This window comes from Megascapheus bottae, chromosome X, assembly GCF_031878675.1.
Source record: "Megascapheus bottae isolate mThoBot1 chromosome X, mThoBot2.hap1, whole genome shotgun sequence".
NCBI lineage: Eukaryota > Metazoa > Chordata > Mammalia > Rodentia > Geomyidae > Megascapheus > Megascapheus bottae.
The window spans coordinates 91,796,125-91,814,265 of record NC_143547.1 but is presented as its reverse complement, the minus strand read 5'-3'; the positions used below and the strand labels follow the sequence as shown (position 1 = coordinate 91,814,265).

The following is an 18,141-nucleotide window of genomic DNA, read 5'->3' as shown; positions in this document are numbered from 1 at the left end:
TGTTTTTCTTACTTGTAAATGCCTCGTGACATATTTTCAATGTATTTAGCTTTGTCTTGTACGCCACAGTGGTAATGGTAGGTTTTAACACAGGCTTTTATTTCACATCCAATAGTAGCACCAGGCTGACTGCAAAGTGTACATTTCTGTTAAAAAGAAAGAGAAAACAATCATAAGCAGTCTTTACCAGTTTAGGCAATTTTATTTATTTGCTCTGAGTAATAATCTCAGTAAAACATTCCAGTGTAAAAATAGCAGCCATTTTCTTCTGAAAAAAGTATACCAATAAACCTATTATCATATAGCACATAATTAAAATTGTACGTTCCAGAAGAGAACTGATATCCAGATAGATAACATATTCCTTGTCAATGCTTACAATAGAAACTACACTGTATATTTCAGAGATGATTTTTTTTTGGCAGTCACGGGGCTTGAACTCATGATCTAGGCGCTGTCCCTGAGCTCTTTCACTCAAGGCTAGCACTCTACCACTTTGGGTCACACTGCCACTCCTGGTTTTCTGGTAGTTAACTGGAGGTATAAGTCTCACAGACTTTCCTACCCAGACTGGCTTTGAATTGTGATCCTCAGATCTCACCTTCCTCAGTAGCTAGGATTACAGATGTGAGCCACTAGCACCTGGCTGATTTGTTGTCTTTTCCTTCCAGATACCATGTTCTTTCTGATTATGATTGAAGAAAAGAATGAGAACAAAGGAAAGCAATCTTCTCAGAAGAAGGAAAATTAGGCAAAAGGGCAGAGGGATACTAAAAGGGCTAAAATCATTTCCACAGTTTTCATTTTGGCCCAAGTCATCCTCACCTAAAGAATATTCTGAGATGGGCTAGGAGTTTGGCCTAGTGGTAGAGTGCTTGCCTAGCATGCATGAAGACCCGGGTTGAATTCCTCAGTACCACATACATAGAAAAGCCAGAACTGGTGCTGTGGCTCAAGTGGTAGAGCACTAACATTGAGGAAAGCCCAAGGAAGTGCTCAGGCCCTGAGTTCAGTCCCCAGGACTGGCAAAAAAAGAATATCCTGAGATGGCCAGGCATGGTGGCTCACACTTATAATCCTAGCTACTCAAGAGGCTGAGATCGGAGGATCAAGGTTCAAAGCCAGCCTGGGCACAAAAGGACCTGAGCCTCTTATCTCCAATTAACCTCTAGAAAGCAGGAAGTAGGGCTTGGCTCAAGGGTAGGGTGGTAGCCTTGAGCCGAAGAGGGACAACGCCCAAGCCAAGTTCAAGTCCCAGAACCCACAAAAAATATTCTGAGATGGCTAGGAGAGTGCCTTAGTGGTAGTGTGCTTGCCTAGCTTGCACGTAGCCCTGGGATGGATTCTTTAGCATCACATACACAGAAAAATCCGGAAGTGGTACTGTGCTCAAGTGGTAAAACACTAGCCTTAAAAAAGCCCAAGGACAGTGCACAGGCTTGGAGTTCAAGCCCCCAGACTGAAAAAAAAAAAATAAGAATATTTGAGAAGCTGGGTGCTGACCATTCACACTTTTAATCCTAGCTACTCAGGTGGCTGAGATCTGAGGATCAAAGCCAGCAATGGCAAAGAAGTGTCTGAGATTCTTATCTCTATCTAATTAACTACCAAGAAAGCAGGAAGTTGGGGGCCAAGTGCCAGTGGTTCACGCCTATAAACCTAGCTACTCAGGAGGCTGAGAACTGAGAATCACGGTTCAAATCCAGCCTGGTACAAAAGTCCCTGGGACTCTTATCACCAATGAACCATCAGAAAGCCAGAATTGGTACTGTGGCTTAATGTGGTAGAATGCTAGCCTTGAGCTGAAGAGCTCAGGGACAGTGCCCAGGCCCAGAGTTCAAGTCCCACAAGTGACAAAACAAAAAAAGCAGGAAGTGGAGCTGTGGCTCAAGTGGTAGACTGTGAGCTTTAAAATGGAAAGACTTGGAAAAAATCTTATTAAGTAAAGTAGGCCAGACCCAAAGGAACATAGGCTAAATGGTTTCCCTCCTCTGTAATAATTAGTACACCTCTAGAACTCTCCTAGCAGAGGATCACAATAGCTCAAAACCTAGGTACATAAAGTCATATAGAATGAGACTAAATGAAAGGACCTCCAGGATATGGAAACAAGAGCTTCATCTTGTGTGATTGTTGCTCTTAATGTACTATGTTATTTCTCTACTGCTTTGTTGCGTTTTGGTTAATCTCATATTGTTACTGCAACTGACTTTGTTACCTGGTATACTGTATATACATTTATTTGTCGATTGAAATAGGAAAGGGAAGGGGTGAAAACAAGATTACTGGGAGGGGATGGGGGGGAGGTGGGAACAAACACATGAGAAGGTGTATAAATGTGTGTGAAGTAATCCACCTACTATCTGGCGAATGTAACTGTAACTCCTCTATATATTACCTCGACAATAAAACAATTAAAAAGAGACCAAAAACAGAGAAAAAAACTCATCATCCAGGCCATAAATTCAAGCCCCAGGACTGACACCAAAAAAAACCTTTGTCAGATAAAAAGTGACTGGCTAGGGTGAGAGTTTGGCCTAGTGGTAGAGTGCTTGCCTAGCATGCACTAAGTCCTGGGTTCGATTCCTCAGGACTACATACATAGAAAAAGCTTGGAGTGGTGCTGTGACTCAAGTGGTAGAGCTCTAGCCTTAAGAAAGCCCCAGGACAGTGCTCAGACCCTGAGTTCAATTCCAAGACTGGCCAAAAAAAAAGTGACTGGTCAATGTAGGATTTTAATGCCAAGTAAATTCACAAAACAGTGAGTTAAACAGATTTTTTAAAAATATAGAACACCTCCCAGCCTTTCCTCTAGTAAACTCTTGAAATTTGTTTATTTATTTATTTAGTCATGGGCTTGAACTGTAAGCCTGGGTGCTGTCCCTGAGTTCTTTAGCTCAAGGCTAGTGCTCTGCCACTTGTGTCACAGCACCACTTCTAGTTTTCTAGTGGTTCATTGGAGATAAGAGTCTTACAGACTTTCATGCCTGTGCTGTCTTTGAACTGTGATCCTCAGATCTTACCCTCCTGAGTAGACAGGATTATGCGTGTGAGCCACCCACACTCTGCAACACTTCAAATTTATTGAGCTATAGAAGTTCTTTTATTTTTGGTGTGGTAGGCCTTATATGTTACCAATTACCCTAATCTTCAACAAAGAAAAACAATAAATTGACCATGAGATCTATTTTCCTTCTCACTATTTGAATTTTTTAATGTGATATGATATTGCTACATGATAAGAGAAAATAAGTTTCCTGTTTTAGTCTAAACGTTCTGTTTTTAAATGTCTGAGCTAGTACTGGGGCTTGAACTCTGAGCCTTATATTCTTCCTTAGCTTTGATTTTTTTCTAAAGGCTGGCATGCTATCATTTGAGCCACAGCTCTACTTTTGGCTTTTATCTGGTTAGAATCTCATAGATTGTTGTGCCCAGGCTGGCTTGAACCTCATTCCTCAGATCTCAGTGTCTTGAACAGCAAGGTATGGGTCCTCAGCACCAGGCTAGGTTCTCATTTTTAACATCTTAAAATAGGAAGTTTGACAAAGAAAGGGTTACTGCTAGTACAGTCAGATGAATATCCTAAGTGTCTGAAATCATGACATGAAAGACAGAAGGTTTTTTTCAGTGGGAGGATCAGATTCAGTGTCTGACTGCAAACATCAGCCATCCATTAGAACCTATCTGATAGGACTAAGTACAAGTACAGATGACACAGTCCTACCAGTGAACAAGTTTTATCTCCCCAAAAGTTAAAACTGAACTAATCAAACCTTTGCTTGTAATTCCCACTTTAAATGGAAATATGGAAGATAGAGAAGTGACGTATCACAAAAAATTTAAAAAATAGAGAGCCTCCTACAAGGCAAGGGTTCATTTCCTTTAACAAATACCAGCACACGTACAAAATAAAACAAAACAAAAAAGATACAGAGCTGGGCACTGGCTCCCCATGCCTCTAATCATAGCTACACAGGAGGCTGAAATCTGAGGATCCCCATTCAAAGCCAGCCTGGGCAAAGTCTATGAGACTCTTATCTCCAATTAACCATCAGAAAAATGAAAGTAGCACTATAGCTCAGAGTGGTAGAGTAGTAACTTTGAGCAGAAGAGCTCAAGGGCTGCCACCCAGGTCCTTAGTTAAGTCCTATGACCAAAAGAAAATTTCAGGCAACACGAATCCAAGGCATAAGTGAAATGAGAGCCAACACATCTTGATAGCTGATGAATCAAAGTGAAGAATGCACGTGTGTTACTAATCTTTTTAATTTTGAAATGCTTAAACATTTTCACAATCAAAATTGTAAGTTCTTCCTAGAGATAAGTGCTATTTTAAAGACTGCATTCCCGGCCAGGAGTTTGACCTCGTGGTTAAAGTGCTTGCCTAGCATGCATGAAGACCCAGGTTCGATTCCTTGGTACCACATATAGAAAAAAGCCGGAAGGGGTGCTGAGGCTCAAGTGGTAGAGCTCTAGCCTTGAGAAAGTCCAAGGACAGTGCTCAGGCCCTGAGCTCAAGCCCAGGACTGGCAAAAAAAATAAAAAATAAAAAGATTAAAGACTGCATTCCATTTTCATAAAGCTTAAGGGAGTAGCTGATCAATAAAGATGCCAATATTTCAGAAAGCTACTTAATAATTCAATAATTTTAAAACATGAAACTAAAGTCCACGCATGGTGGTTCACACCATGTCTAAGCAAAAAGCCAACCCAGGCAAAAAAGTTACTGAAATTCGATCTCAACAAACAAGCTGAGTGAGTCTATGGTATAAACCTGTAACTCCATCATCATAAGGAGTGTAGTCAGAGAGGTGGTGTTAGGAGGATCAAAGTCTCAGGCTGAACCCAGGCAAAAAAGTAAAACTCTATCCAAAGAATTAATAAAGCAAAACTAAGGTGGGGACATGGCTCAATTTTTAGAGCACCTGCCTAGAAAGCTCTTACAATATTACCAAGTAAATAAATATAATCTAAACCCTGAAAATAAAGTCAATTTTATAAAGGAAATTTTAAAGATATGATAAAACAGTATAATAGACATAAACGTCTATGTTGACTTCAAATAGAAGACTCTAAAATGCTTTCCTTTTGCAGAGCACTGATGGCTCATCACTGTAATCCTAGCTACTCAGGAAGAGGAGATCTGAGGGTCCCAGATCAAATTCAGCCCTGACAAAAAAAGTTCATGAGATTTTTATATCCAAGTAAGTACCAAAAGAGCTGGAAGTGGGGCTATAGCTCAAATGACAGAGTGCTATCCTTGAGCAAAGAATGCTCAGAGACAGTACCTGGCCCCCGAGGTCAAGTGCCAGGGCCAGCACACCCACAGAGCTTTCCTGTTATTGAAAAAAAGAATTAAGATTGGAGAGGTTCTAAAAGCTATAATAGGTTTATCGAATTTTTTGCCAATCCTGGGGCTTGAACTCAGCGCCTGGGTACTGTCCTTGAGCTTTCTCAAGGCTAGCACTGTACCACTTAAGGCACCTCACCCCTTTTGGCTTTTTCTGTGTATATGATGCATGATAGGCAAGCACTCTATCCCTAGGCCACACTCCCAGCTAGAGGTTTATGGACTTTTTTTTTTAATTAAACAAGCTTAAACAATATATTTAAACTTAATAAGGTTTCTCAAAGTTATCTCATTTCTTTCATCAAAGGGCTTACAAAAACCCGGGCAGTGGCTTATATCTGTAATTCTAGCTACTCAGGAGGCTGAGATCTTAGGATCACGGTTCAAAGCCACCCTGGGCACTAAGGAATGTGAGACTCTTATCTCCAATTAATCACTAGAAAATGGGAAGTAGGGCTGTGGCTCAGGGGTAGGATGGTAGTCTTGAGCTGAAGAGCTCAGGGACAATACCCAGGCCAGGCCCAGAGTTCAAGCCCCACGACCAAAAACAGGGGGGAGGGGCTCACAAATATCCTAAAATATAAACCTTTCCCATATAGCTCTCGTAAGAATCAAGTTACATAGAATAAGGAGTGAGCTTTAGTATTAGCCTTTTTTACATTATAAATAAATAGTATTAACATATGGATTACTTCATATTAAATTTCTTGATGACGACATATTTGAGACATATTCTAAATTTAAAAGACTTGAGTAATATGCTACAACATAAATACAAAAATCACAGACCATCCTTTTTCCTCGCTTAATCTCCTGGAGTACTGTTTTAATATCAAAGTCTCCAAATTCTGCTCTTGATGTGGTTGTCAGCTGCACAGTGCCAGAGGAGAACAACTAGAAGAAAATACAGGAACATTACCATTTATAGTCCTAGGAAAGATGAAATCATATGTCAAATGTGTTATGTGATTTTAATTTCCACAGGAAAGGCTGACTTCTTCCCCTTAATAATCTAATACCAACACAAATATTTTATATATGTACATATGATTACAATATGACTCAAAATAAGGTCACTGAAAAAAACCCTAAGATTGCTGGTAAGATCTATTTAAATATCCTGGTTTATACAATGAAAGTTTCAGCATCATACTACGTGTCTCAACTGTTTTACATTCCAACAAAGCTATTAGGTCTACATTTTTTTTTGCCAGTTCTGGGGCTTGAACTCAGGACCTGGGCTCTGTCCTTGAGCTTTCTTAAGGCTAGTGAGCTTCCAGCTTTTTCTGTGTATGTAGTACTGAGGAATTGAACCCAGGGTTTCATGAATGTTAGGCAAGCATTCTAACATTAGATGACACTTACAATCCATCCTCCTCCTTCTTCTCCTCCTCCTTCCACCCTCCTCCCCCTCCTCTCCTTTTTCCCCCTCCTCTTCTTCTTCCCCTCTTCTTCCTTCCCCTCCTCTTCCTTCCCCTCCTCTTCCTCCTCCTCCTCCTCCTCCTCCTCCTCCTCCTCCTCCTCCTCCTCCTCCTCCTCCTCCTCCTCCTCCCCCTCCTTCTTCTCCTTCTCCTTCTCCTTCTCCTTCTTCTCCTTCTCCTTCTCCTTCTCCTTCTCCTTCTCCTTCTCCTTCTCCTTCTCCTTCTTCTTCTTCTTCTTCTTCTTCGTCATGGCTAGAACTTTCCCACTGCAGCTACAGTACTACTTCTAGCTTTTTTGGAGTAGTTTTTTAGAAATAAGAGTCTCATGGCCTTTCCTGCCCAGGCTGGCTTTGAACCATGATCCTCAGATCTGAGTAGTAGCATTACAGGCATGAGCCACTGGCACCCAGCTAAAACTATTTATCCACCATGGGGCCTCCAACTCAGGGCATGCGTGCTGTCCCTCAGCAATTTTGCTCAAGGCTAGTGCTCTACCACTTTGAGCTAGAGTACCACTTCTAGTTTCTGTTGGTTAACTGGAGATAACAGTCTCATAGCCTTTCCTGTTTGGGATCCTCTGATTTCAGCCTCCAGAGTACCTAGGGTTTACGGACATGAGCCATCAGCACCCAGCCTAAAACTCTTTTAAAAGGCCAATTTAAACTAGTGATACAAATCAGAAACACCTCCAGGTTTTTGGTTTATTCTGAAAACAGACATTCCTGCTATGTTCTCGCAGGGATACTGGACACACATATTTTAGAAAAATCCCACGTAAATCTGGTATGTACTCTAGTCAATCCCTTTTTATAGGTCTGGGTGCTGGTGACTCACATCCATAATCCTAGTTACACAAGAATCTGAGATCTGAGTTCAAAGTCAGCCTGGGTGAGAAAGCCCATCTTGTTTCCAATTAGCCTACAAAAAAAGCCAGAAGGGGCCAGGAGTTTGGCCTAGTGGTAGAGTTCTTGTCTAGCATGCATGAAGACCCGGGTTCGATTCCTCAGTAGTATATACATAGAAAAGCTGCAAGTGGTACTGTGGCCCAAGTGATAGAGCATTAGCCTTGAGGAAAGTCCAAGGACTTGAACTCAGGCCCTGAGTTCAAGCCCCAGGACTAAGTTCAAGCCAGAGTGGAACTGTGCCTCAAGTGGCAGAATGCTAACCTTGAGCAAGAAAAGCTAAGGGATATTCCCAAACCTAAAATTCAAGCCCCAGGACTACTCCCCCTCTCACACTTACACTCACACACACACACACACACACAGACACACACACACACACATACACATCTTTTTACATAAACATAATTTTAGAAATGTAAGCAGAAGTGGATGAGTAATTTAATATAATTGAATAAAATATTAAAAGTTAAAAATATTTGTGCATTCTGAAAATCAGCCCTGGATCTGCAGTTGCAAAAATAAGAAATGTATCTGTACCTTATTTTTGTCTTCCAGGAATTTTAGAAGACTATTAGGGAAGCTAGGTTCATAAATAAACAACTATAATATACTGTTCTAATTATAGCAATATTAAGTGATTTATTACAGTATACGAGAGGTCTTAAAGCATGTTTTTTGTATGTGCAGGTCCTAGGACTTGAACTCAGGGCCTGGATACTATCCTTCAGGATTTTTTTTTGGCTCAAGGCTAGCTCTCTGCCACTTTCACCACTGCTCTAATTCTAGCTTTTTGGTGCTTAATTGGAGATAAGACTCGGTTTTTCATGCCTGGGCTGGTTTTGAACGATGATTCTCAGATCTCAGCCTCCTAAATAGCTAGGACTGCATGCATGTGCCACCAGCGCCTGGCTCTTTAAACATCTTTAAAGACACTGAGGAAGATGAAATTTTTGTGGTTGTGAATTAACTATAATTACAGTGATACTATATAACACAAACTATACAGTGTAGAACATATTATAATATGTTAATTATTATAATAGAGTACTTATATCAATACATTATACAGTATGTTATAATAAATTATGCTCATATTGTAATTATTATGATTATCAGTTAATTATAGATTATTTCAATATGGTAACTGTAATTAGTCTTACTTGAAAACCTACAAAAATATAAATGCTGTTCTTTGAAAAAAATTTACACTTTATTAAGATTTGAGATTCTAGAATACTGCTATTCATGAGTAAAGCATTAATACTGAGGGAGAGCTACTCTACTTGATTACTAGCTGAATGATTTTCAAAAACAGTTGGGCTTAAAAGCACATGAAAAGAGCCATACTTACCATGCACTTATAATGTGCAGCTGCCTTCTTGGCATTAAATATGTGCAGTTTTCCTCTGGCTTCATTTTCTTCCTCCCCTACGTGACAAAATCCACATTTAGGCCGAGTGTCACTAGGGCTGCTTCTGTGGGGAGACCTGTCTCTCTGTAAATGCCAAAGGGGGGGGAACACAATAAATTTTTCTGAGTACTTGTAGCTTTATAGCAACTCAAACTGTAAGCCTTCCCCATAGCTGAAATGAAATATTCACATTTCAACAAAAAATAAGGTTCTGCCAGCTTTCTACTTACATAGGAGCTACTTTCCATTTCATCTGTTCCATGGGAAGATGTGGACCTGGTATCTTCTGACACTCCTTTAAAATTAGTTTTTCTTGGTCTTCCTTTACGACTTTTCTTTTTACTTTTGGGGGATGAGGGCTCCAGTTCATGCTCATTAAAACTTTCTTCTAAATCAGCTGTTTTTAAAAAATGAATAAAAGCTTTATATAGCTCAATCTTAAAATGAGACTATGGGGGACAGAGAATGTGGCTTAGTGGTAGAGTGCTTGCCTCGTCATGCATGAATCCCTGGAGTCGATTCCTCAGTACCACTTAAACAGAAAAAGCCATGGGTGATCCTGTGGTTCAAGTGGTAGAACATAGCCCTGAGCAAAAGAATCTCAGGGACAGTCTCAGGTCCTGAGTTCAAGCCCCAGAACTGGCAAAAAAAAAAAAAAGAACCTGGTCGTAGTAGCTCACGCCTATAATCCTAGCTACTCAGGAGGCTGAGATCTGAGGACCTAGGTTCAAAGCCAGCCCGAGCATGAAAGGACCTGAAACTCTTATCTCCAATTAAGGTCTAGGAGTGGGGCGTGGCTCAAGGATAGTTTGGTAGCCTTGAGGTGAAGAGCTCAGGGACAATGCCCAGGCCATGTTCAAGCCCCATGACCCACCAAAAAAAATGAGACCACGGATCCTTAGAATGAAATTGTTCATACAAAGGAAGAGCCATAGCTGGGTGCTGGTGACTCACACCTGTAATCCTAGCTACTGAGGAGGTTGTGAGCTGAGGATTTTGGAAGCTGGTTGGAAGCCAGTCTGAGTAGAAAAATCTGTGACTCTTATCTTCAATAAACCACCAAAAAGCCAAGTGGTAGAGTACTAACCTTGAGAAAAAACAAAACAAACCTAAGGAACAGTACTCAGACCCCACGTTCAAGCCTCAGGGCTGGTATGCATGTGTGTATGCGTGCGCGCACGGGCACACACATGTGTATGCGCGCACAGGCACACACACACACACACACACACACACACACCCCTTTCAATATCACAAGGAAAATAAAACTTTTATACCCTATGGGTAACAGAAGGATTCAAAATAATCAAACTATATTATGTCAATGAAACACACTAATTTGTACAATTAATCTCCACTAATAAAAAATAAAATTAGCACTCTAGTGACAAACTAATATTCTAGGTAGTGATTTCAGTTACAAGACTTTATGTGTAAGTCACTGAAAATGCCCATGAAAACATACATATAAAGCTAATTACAAGGACCCATGCTTAAATTTTTCATGGTTGCCACCTATTACTTTTATCTCCCTAATTCAAAATTATAAAAATGTTGTAACACTTAAAAATTGCCTTTTCTAATTATAAAAGAACTAGCAGCATTAAAGAAGTAAAAGTCCTCCTTCTGCCTCCTACTTACACCTGCTGTGCAATTCTAGCCAGCCTCCTCTTCATCACACTGCCTCATCTGCTCTCCCTAGGAAGTAACCACTGGTAGTTGCTTCTTTCAGCCTCAGATTCAGTGCTATATTTGAGTCTTGGATTTATTTGCCTCATACAGAACTGCCTTAGATCTGAGACCTACCTCAGGCCTACCTCCTTGTGTAAATGACTTGAGTTCCTTCATATGAAGTATTTAGAACAGTATTTGCTTATAAAACACTCTCAATAAATGTCAGCAATTGCTTTCTCTAGGCAAGTGGTGTGTGTGTGTGTGTGTGTGTGTGTGTGTGTGTGTGTATCCCCAACCGGGATCTTGAACTCAGGTCTTGAACTGGAGTGAGGTGGAATCTGAAAGTTGTTTTGATTTGCATTTCTTTTATGGCCAGAGATATTGAGCAGGAGATATACAGAGGGTTTACATTTATACGAGTCAGGTAATGAGTACATTTCCTTTGGTACAGTATCATGTGTTCCCTCATTCTCTTCCAGTCTCTCCTCCCACCTCCACCCACAAGTTGCATAGTTTACTTTCATCAGCATCCAGTGAGCTCCACAGCTGCACTTTTCACCCCTTTTGCCTTGAGTTCTGCACCCTCCCCCAACCCCCCTGAAGATATACACGTGAATATACCATGCATAAGGTAAAGAAGACAAAATCATCAAAAACTAAAAGCTAAAAGAAAGAGGTCTTTTGTTTCCATACCTTCGAGTTCATTTCAGTACATATACTATTTTATATAAGTATGAAGAGGCACTTAAGCACTGTGCCTTTGTCTTTCCCTCCTAAGTATATATTTTCAGTCTCATTGTATGTATCTAGAATCCTGTACAATTTATCATAGCCCACTGTATTTTAGAACTAATTTCTGTATGTCAGATGGAATGTGCTCTGTTTATCATTCTGAGCTTGGCTTACCTCACTTAATAGGATTTGTTCTATGATCCAGGTCTGAAGTTTTTGCAACTTATCTAAACCTCACAACAACCCCATAAATTCTTATCAGTCATCTCCCCAATCCCTACCACTATTGTAAAAATAAAGAAGTTCGGGAAGATTAAGTAACTTTGGCCAAAGGCAAGAAACTACAGAGTGGGACAAATTTTTATCAATGCGTAACTACAAGTATGTTTTGAAAATGATAATACTCATTGTCATTGAAATGCTTGTTTCTACATGCACCTGGAAGTTAGAGAACAGATAGTTCAGGCCCTGAGTTAGCCTAGTGGTAGACAGAGAAGGAGAGAGAGAGAGAGAGGGAGGGGGGGAACAGTTATGCATATGATAACATATATACTGAAACACTGAACTGCTCTGGACCTAAACAAAAGAAACTCATACTAATGTTTGCTTTCAGTAAAGGAATTTGGAAAGTGAGATACAAGGATGAGGGTGGAAGGAAAGCCTATTTAAGTGTGCAGCCTTTTCACTGGTGATATTTACTATTACAGTACAGCTGCAATTTTGAAAAATCCAAGTAGATGACAAAATAAGATCCTGTTCCTAGTCTTTTAAAAACACAGCTCTCACCAGGTACTGGTGGCTCACTGCTATTATCCTAGGAATCAGAAGGCTGAGATGTGAATATTGTTGTTCAAAGCCAGCCCGGACAGTAAAGTAGTCAAGATTCTTATCTTCAATAAATTATACAACATGCCAGAAATGGAGCTGTGGCTCAAGTAGTAGGGCCCTAGCCTTGAGCAAAAGATGCTCAGAGACAGCATCCAGGCCATAAGTCCAAGCCCAAGGACTGGAAAAAATGACACACACACACACACACACACACACACACACACACACTCCCCACTGGGGCTGGTAGTTTGGCTTAGTGGTAGAGTGCTTGCCTAGCATGCACAAAGACCCAGTTCAATTCCTTGGTACCACGTACATAGAAAAAGCCAGAAGTGATGCTGTAGCTCAAGTGGTAAGGTTCTGGCCTTGATAAAAATACCAAGGACAGTGCTCAAACCCTGAGCTCAAGTCTAGGACTGGCAAGAAACACACACACACACACACACACACACACACACACACACACACACACACACACACACACACACACACGCGCGCGCGCCTCGGTTACCTGGGGATGAGTCTCACGGACTTTCTTGCCCAGGCTGGCTTTGAATAATGATCCTCAGATCTCAGCCTCTTGAGTAGCTAGGATTGCAGCTGTGAGCCACTGTGCCTGGCTCTCAGATGTTTTTATCAGTTTTACTTTACTTAGGTCATAATGGAGCAAGAAGAGTAACTCATCTCTGGGTACTAAAAGTCTCATCTGTTCATTAATGGATTTCTTTTTTTAAATATTCTGATTTTTATTTTTATTTTATTTATTTATTATTTTGCCAGTCCTAGGCTTGAGCTCAGGGCCTGAGCACTGTTCTTGGACTTTCTCAAGGCTAGAACTCTACCACTTGAGCCTCAGCACCACTTCCAGCTTTTTTCTATGTATATGGTACTGAGGAATCGACCCTGGGTCTTCATGCATGCTAGGCAAGCACTCTACAACTAGGGCAAACTCCCTGCCCATTAACAGACTTCTTAACCAATGTTTCCCTCAGCTTTCATCGTCTTGGAGTAAGGTCCTTTTTCTGCCCTCCTCTGAAGGTGTCACAATAGTTAATAGTGTAAACAGAAAGGACCGCCAAGATAAAACATGTAACTGCCATTTAACTGGACAAAAAGCAAACTTTCCTCATCTATCAAATGAAACTGAAAAAGCAATGCCTTTCTTTTAAATTTTCTTTAACAAGTGTCTGGGGAAGTTGTTATGACAGCTCACACCTATAATGTGGGTACTTAGGAGGCAGAGAGGCAGGAAAATTGTAAGTTTGAGGCAAGCCTGAGCTATATAGGGTGTTCAAATGTCATTCTGGTTAATACAGTGAGAGCTGTATTCAATAAAGCCAAATCAAAATGAAATAAACAAAATCCACAAACATTGGGGCCCCAGTGGCTCACACTTATAACCTTAGCTGCTCAGGAGGCTGAAATCTGAGGATCCTGGATTGAAGCCAGCCAGGGAAGGAAAGTCTATGAGATATTTTTGCCAGTCCTGGGGCTTGAACTCAGGGCCTGGGTACTGTCTTCTGGCTTTCTCAAGGCTAGCGCTCTACCATTTAAGCCACAGCACCACTCTAGCTTTTTTCTATGTATGTGGTACCAAGGAATTGAACCCAGGTCGTCGTGTATGCCAGACAAGCATTCTGCCACTAGGTCACGGTCCCCCGCCAGTACGTGAGACTGTAATGTCCAATTAAGCACCAAAAAGCCAGAAGTGGAGCTGTAGCTTAGTTGGTAGAGCACTACCTCGATCAAGAAACCACCTTGAGCAAAGCTAAGGGGCAGAGTGCAGGTCCTGAGTTCAAACCTGAGGACTAGCACACACACATACACATACATACGTACACAAACACACACATACGAACACAAAACAAACAACTGACTTTGGAAAAATGATTTGTGCACTATGGAGTTCTATTCATTTGTAACTGCTCATCAAGTAATAGGTAGAATGTAAAGTCTTTGTCAAACACGATTCTTTTCTAAATTCTCCAAGGTGCTCACACCAAGCAGGTACTCAATATATGTTTGCTGGAATTGGAACCAAAGAAAAGAGATAAGGTTTTCAAAGCTGGGGTAAGGGATGGGAGTTTGGCCTATTGGTAATGCTTGCCAGCATGCCCAAAGACCCAGGTTCGATTCCTCAGTACCACATACACAGAAAAAGCCAGAAGTGGTGCTGTGGCTCACATGCTGGAGCTCTAGCCTTGAGAAAGCCCAAGGACAGTGCTCAGGCCCTAAGTTCAAATCCCAGGACTGGCAAAAAAAAAAGCTGGGGCAAGTACCAATTGTGTATATTTAAGGTGGCTGACAAAGGAAAAGGAATAATTACTTGAACTGCCATTTCTCATACAATAAGCATGTGAATTTATTCTGTACACTCTGTGTGCCTAGTGAATTCAGCTATGTGATTCTTCAGGAAAAATATCAAGTAAAGGATGTATATGATGCATATGCATTAGGTATCTACATATGCAAATTTGTGGCAGGCATCCAAAATACATTATTCTTAATTAGGTGTGCTAAAATATGTCTGAAAAATACACACTTCAAAATAATTCAGATGGGGGAATGATGAAATAAGATTGGCTATGAGCTAAAGATTGCTGTCTGGCTGATGAGTACATGGGGATTCATTATGTTGTTCTAATTTGTGTACATTTTTTGTGTCAGTTGTGGGACTTGAACTCTGAGCCTGGGCATTGTCCATTGAGCTTTTCAGCTCAAGGCTACCACCATACCCCTTGAACCATAGTGCCTCTTCCAGTTTTCTAGTGATTAATTGGAGATAAGAGTCTCATAGACTTTAGTACCTGGGCTGGCTTTGAACAAAGATTCTCAATTCTCAGCCTCCTGAGTAGCTAGGATTACAGATGTGAGCCACTGCACCTGACTTTACTATGACGAAACGTTTATCAAGCACACTAAATGAAAGCTGAGCATACAGAGTATACAAATAGTGCCATGTATGAAATGGTCAATAAATCTGGTGAATATTAAAAAGACACATGGAGGTGGCTCACACCTATAATCCTGGCTACTTGGGAGGCTGAGACTCAGTGGGGGGAATCATGGTTCAGGGCAGCATAGGAAAACACTCTAGACGACTTCTCAACCAACAGCTGAGCTTAGTGGTATGGCCTATGTTTGCCATCCCCCACTGTATGGGAGGCTAAGATTGGGAGAATTGTAATTTGAGGCTGGCCTGAGAAATTCATGAGATTTCATCTCAAAGAAGCTGGGTGTGGAAGAACACATGTATCATACTTACTATGACAGGAGGCAAAAATAGATGGACAGAAAGTCACAGATTGCAGTCCAGGAAGGAAATGAGAACTTAATCCAACAGTACAGAGCTAGAAGAGCAGCTCAAGTGATACAATGCTTTCCTAGCAATTGCAAATCCCTGAATTCAAATACCAGTTGCCAAAAACATGAAATGAAGGGACTGGAGTTATGGCTCAATGATACAGTGCCTGTTAGCAAGTGTGAGGCCCTGAGTTCAAATCCTAATACCGCCAAAAAAGACTATGAAATCAGTTCTATGAAATAAATATATTACAAAATTTTCCAACTGTATTTTCAGAAATATAATTTAAATTATGTTGTCTTCCAAGGAAAACCACTTGAAAAGATGAGTAATAAAACAGGTAGAATTTTAAAGGAATAATGACAATGGTATAAAATACCACATTGATTAAACAGTCTAATGCCAGGAATATTACTAAGAGCTACCCATGTATTATTTAATCTTTGAGATAATCTTTGCATCCCACCCTGGTTCTACTTCCAAGGTTTTGGAAGACTCAATGAGTTTGGGGTTCAGTGTATACTTGTATTTCTGCTTTTTTTTTTGCCAGTCCTTGGCTCTAGCTCAGGGCCTGAGCACTGTCCTTGGATTTTCTCAAGGCTAGAGCTCTACAGCTTGAGCTTCAGCACCACTTCCAGCTTTTTTCTATGTATGTGGTACTGAGGAATTGAACCTGGGTCTTCGTGCATGCTAGGTAAGCACTCTACCACTAGGCCAAACTCCCAGCCCTCTGCTTTATTTTTCAAAATAAATTACATTCTGAAATTGTCATACATGTATACAATGACATGTATATATTGTATCATTGTTCTTTTCTCTATGTTGTTTCTTCTTCAGTGTATATTTGTATAGTGTTGGGGCCTCTTGTTTCATTGGTACAGAATATATTTATGTCAGATTCTAAAATTTGGAGTATAAGTTTTATTTATTCTTGCCAGTCTTGGGGCTTGAACTCAGGGCCTGGGCACTGTCCATGAGCTTCTTTTTGCTCAAGGCAAACATTCTACCACTTGAGCCACAGTACCACTTCTGTTTTTTGTTGTGGCTCTTGTTGTTTATGAAGTACAGAGGAATTGAATCCAGGGTTTCATGCGTGCTAGGCAAAGCCTCTACCACAAAGCCATATCCAAGTTCATAAGTTTACATTTTAAAAGTATATCAGGCCAATGGGGCCAGGAGTTTGGCCTAGTGGTAGAGTGCTTGCCTAGCATGCACGAAGACCCAGGTTCGATTCCTCGGTACCACATACTTAGAAAACGCCAGAAGTGGTGCAAAGGCTCAAGTGGTAGAGCTCTAGCTTTGAGAAAAATCCAAGGACAGTGCTCAGGTTCTGAGCTTAAGCCCAGGACTGGCCAAAAAAAAAGAAAAGTATATCAGGCCCAGGTGCAGTTGACTCAGGCTTATCTCCAATTAACCACTCATAAAACCAGAAGAGGAGCTGTGGTTCAAAGTGGTGGAGCGTCAGTCTTGACCAAAAAAGGATTCAGGGACATTGCCTAAGCCCTAAGTTCAAGCCCTAGAACAGATAAAACAAATACCATCAATTACACTAACATTTGTTTTGAAAAACATGAAAACAGATCTCTCACTATTAAGTTTCACAGAGCAAAAATGAAATCAAAATGACTGTATACTTTATATTGGCTGCAGTGACTGTTGTCTGCCACTAGATGGTACTATCATCATCAGAAATATACGATACAATAGAAGGCAGTTAATTAATCAATATGTACTAATCACCTTTAAATAATGCAAATATCCTGTCCCAGTATGTTCATAGTATAGCTTATGAGTCTTGATCCTCAGTTACTAACACATGTGGCCACTATACAATCTTAAAAATGTTTTGTAGCCGAAGCCGGGCATGGTGGCTCACGCCTGTAATCCTAGCTACTCAGGAGGCTGAGAGCTGAGTATCATAGTTCAAAGCCAGCCCCGGCAATACAATGCCGAAGGACATTGCTCAAGGACAGCACCCAGGCCAGGGTTCAAGCCCCATGATCCTCCCCTCCAAACTGTTTTGTAGCTCAAGCAAGGATCTTATGCCTATAATCCTAGCTACTCAGGAGGCTGAGATCTAAGGATCCTTGTTCAAAGATAGCCATGTACAGAGAAGTACACAAGACAACTATCTCCAATTAACTAATCTCCACTTGAGAAAAAGAAGCTAAGGGACAGTGCCCAGGCCCTAAGTTCAAGCCCCATGCCTGTAATCCTGGCTAGTCAAGATCTGAGGATCTCATTTCAAAGCCAGGCTAGGTAGAAAAGTCCATGAGACTGTGCCCTTCAATTAACCAGCAAAAAGTCTGAAGTGGTGTGGCTCAAGTGTAGAGCACTAACCTTGAATGAAAATATTAAGCAAGACTAAGTGATATTGAGTTCAATTCCTAGAAGTAGGACAAAAACAAAACACAAAACCAATGGATAAGGTTATTACAATGTAACTAAAAATTTCACAGAAAATTGGATGATCACAAAATCTACTAGTATTCCTAAGTTTACATTATCTGCAATTG

At 40.8% G+C, this 18,141-nt stretch overlaps 1 protein-coding gene across 4 annotated transcripts in view; it reads right to left on the bottom strand.

Moving 5' to 3' along the window:
• The window catches only part of Phf6 (PHD finger protein 6), a 58,396-nt gene that overhangs the window by 10,292 nt on the left and 29,963 nt on the right, over window positions 1-18,141 (bottom strand). For all 4 annotated transcript variants that reach the window (XM_090325956.1, XM_090325953.1, XM_090325955.1 and 1 more), the window contains exons 6-9: window positions 9,318-9,484; window positions 9,028-9,171; window positions 6,140-6,244; window positions 13-146 (exon numbers count right to left, since the gene is read on the bottom strand). In XM_090325956.1, the coding sequence (XP_090182082.1) occupies window positions 13-146; window positions 6,140-6,244; window positions 9,028-9,171; window positions 9,318-9,484 (550 nt within the window). The remainder of the gene's footprint in view (window positions 1-12; window positions 147-6,139; window positions 6,245-9,027; window positions 9,172-9,317; window positions 9,485-18,141) is intronic.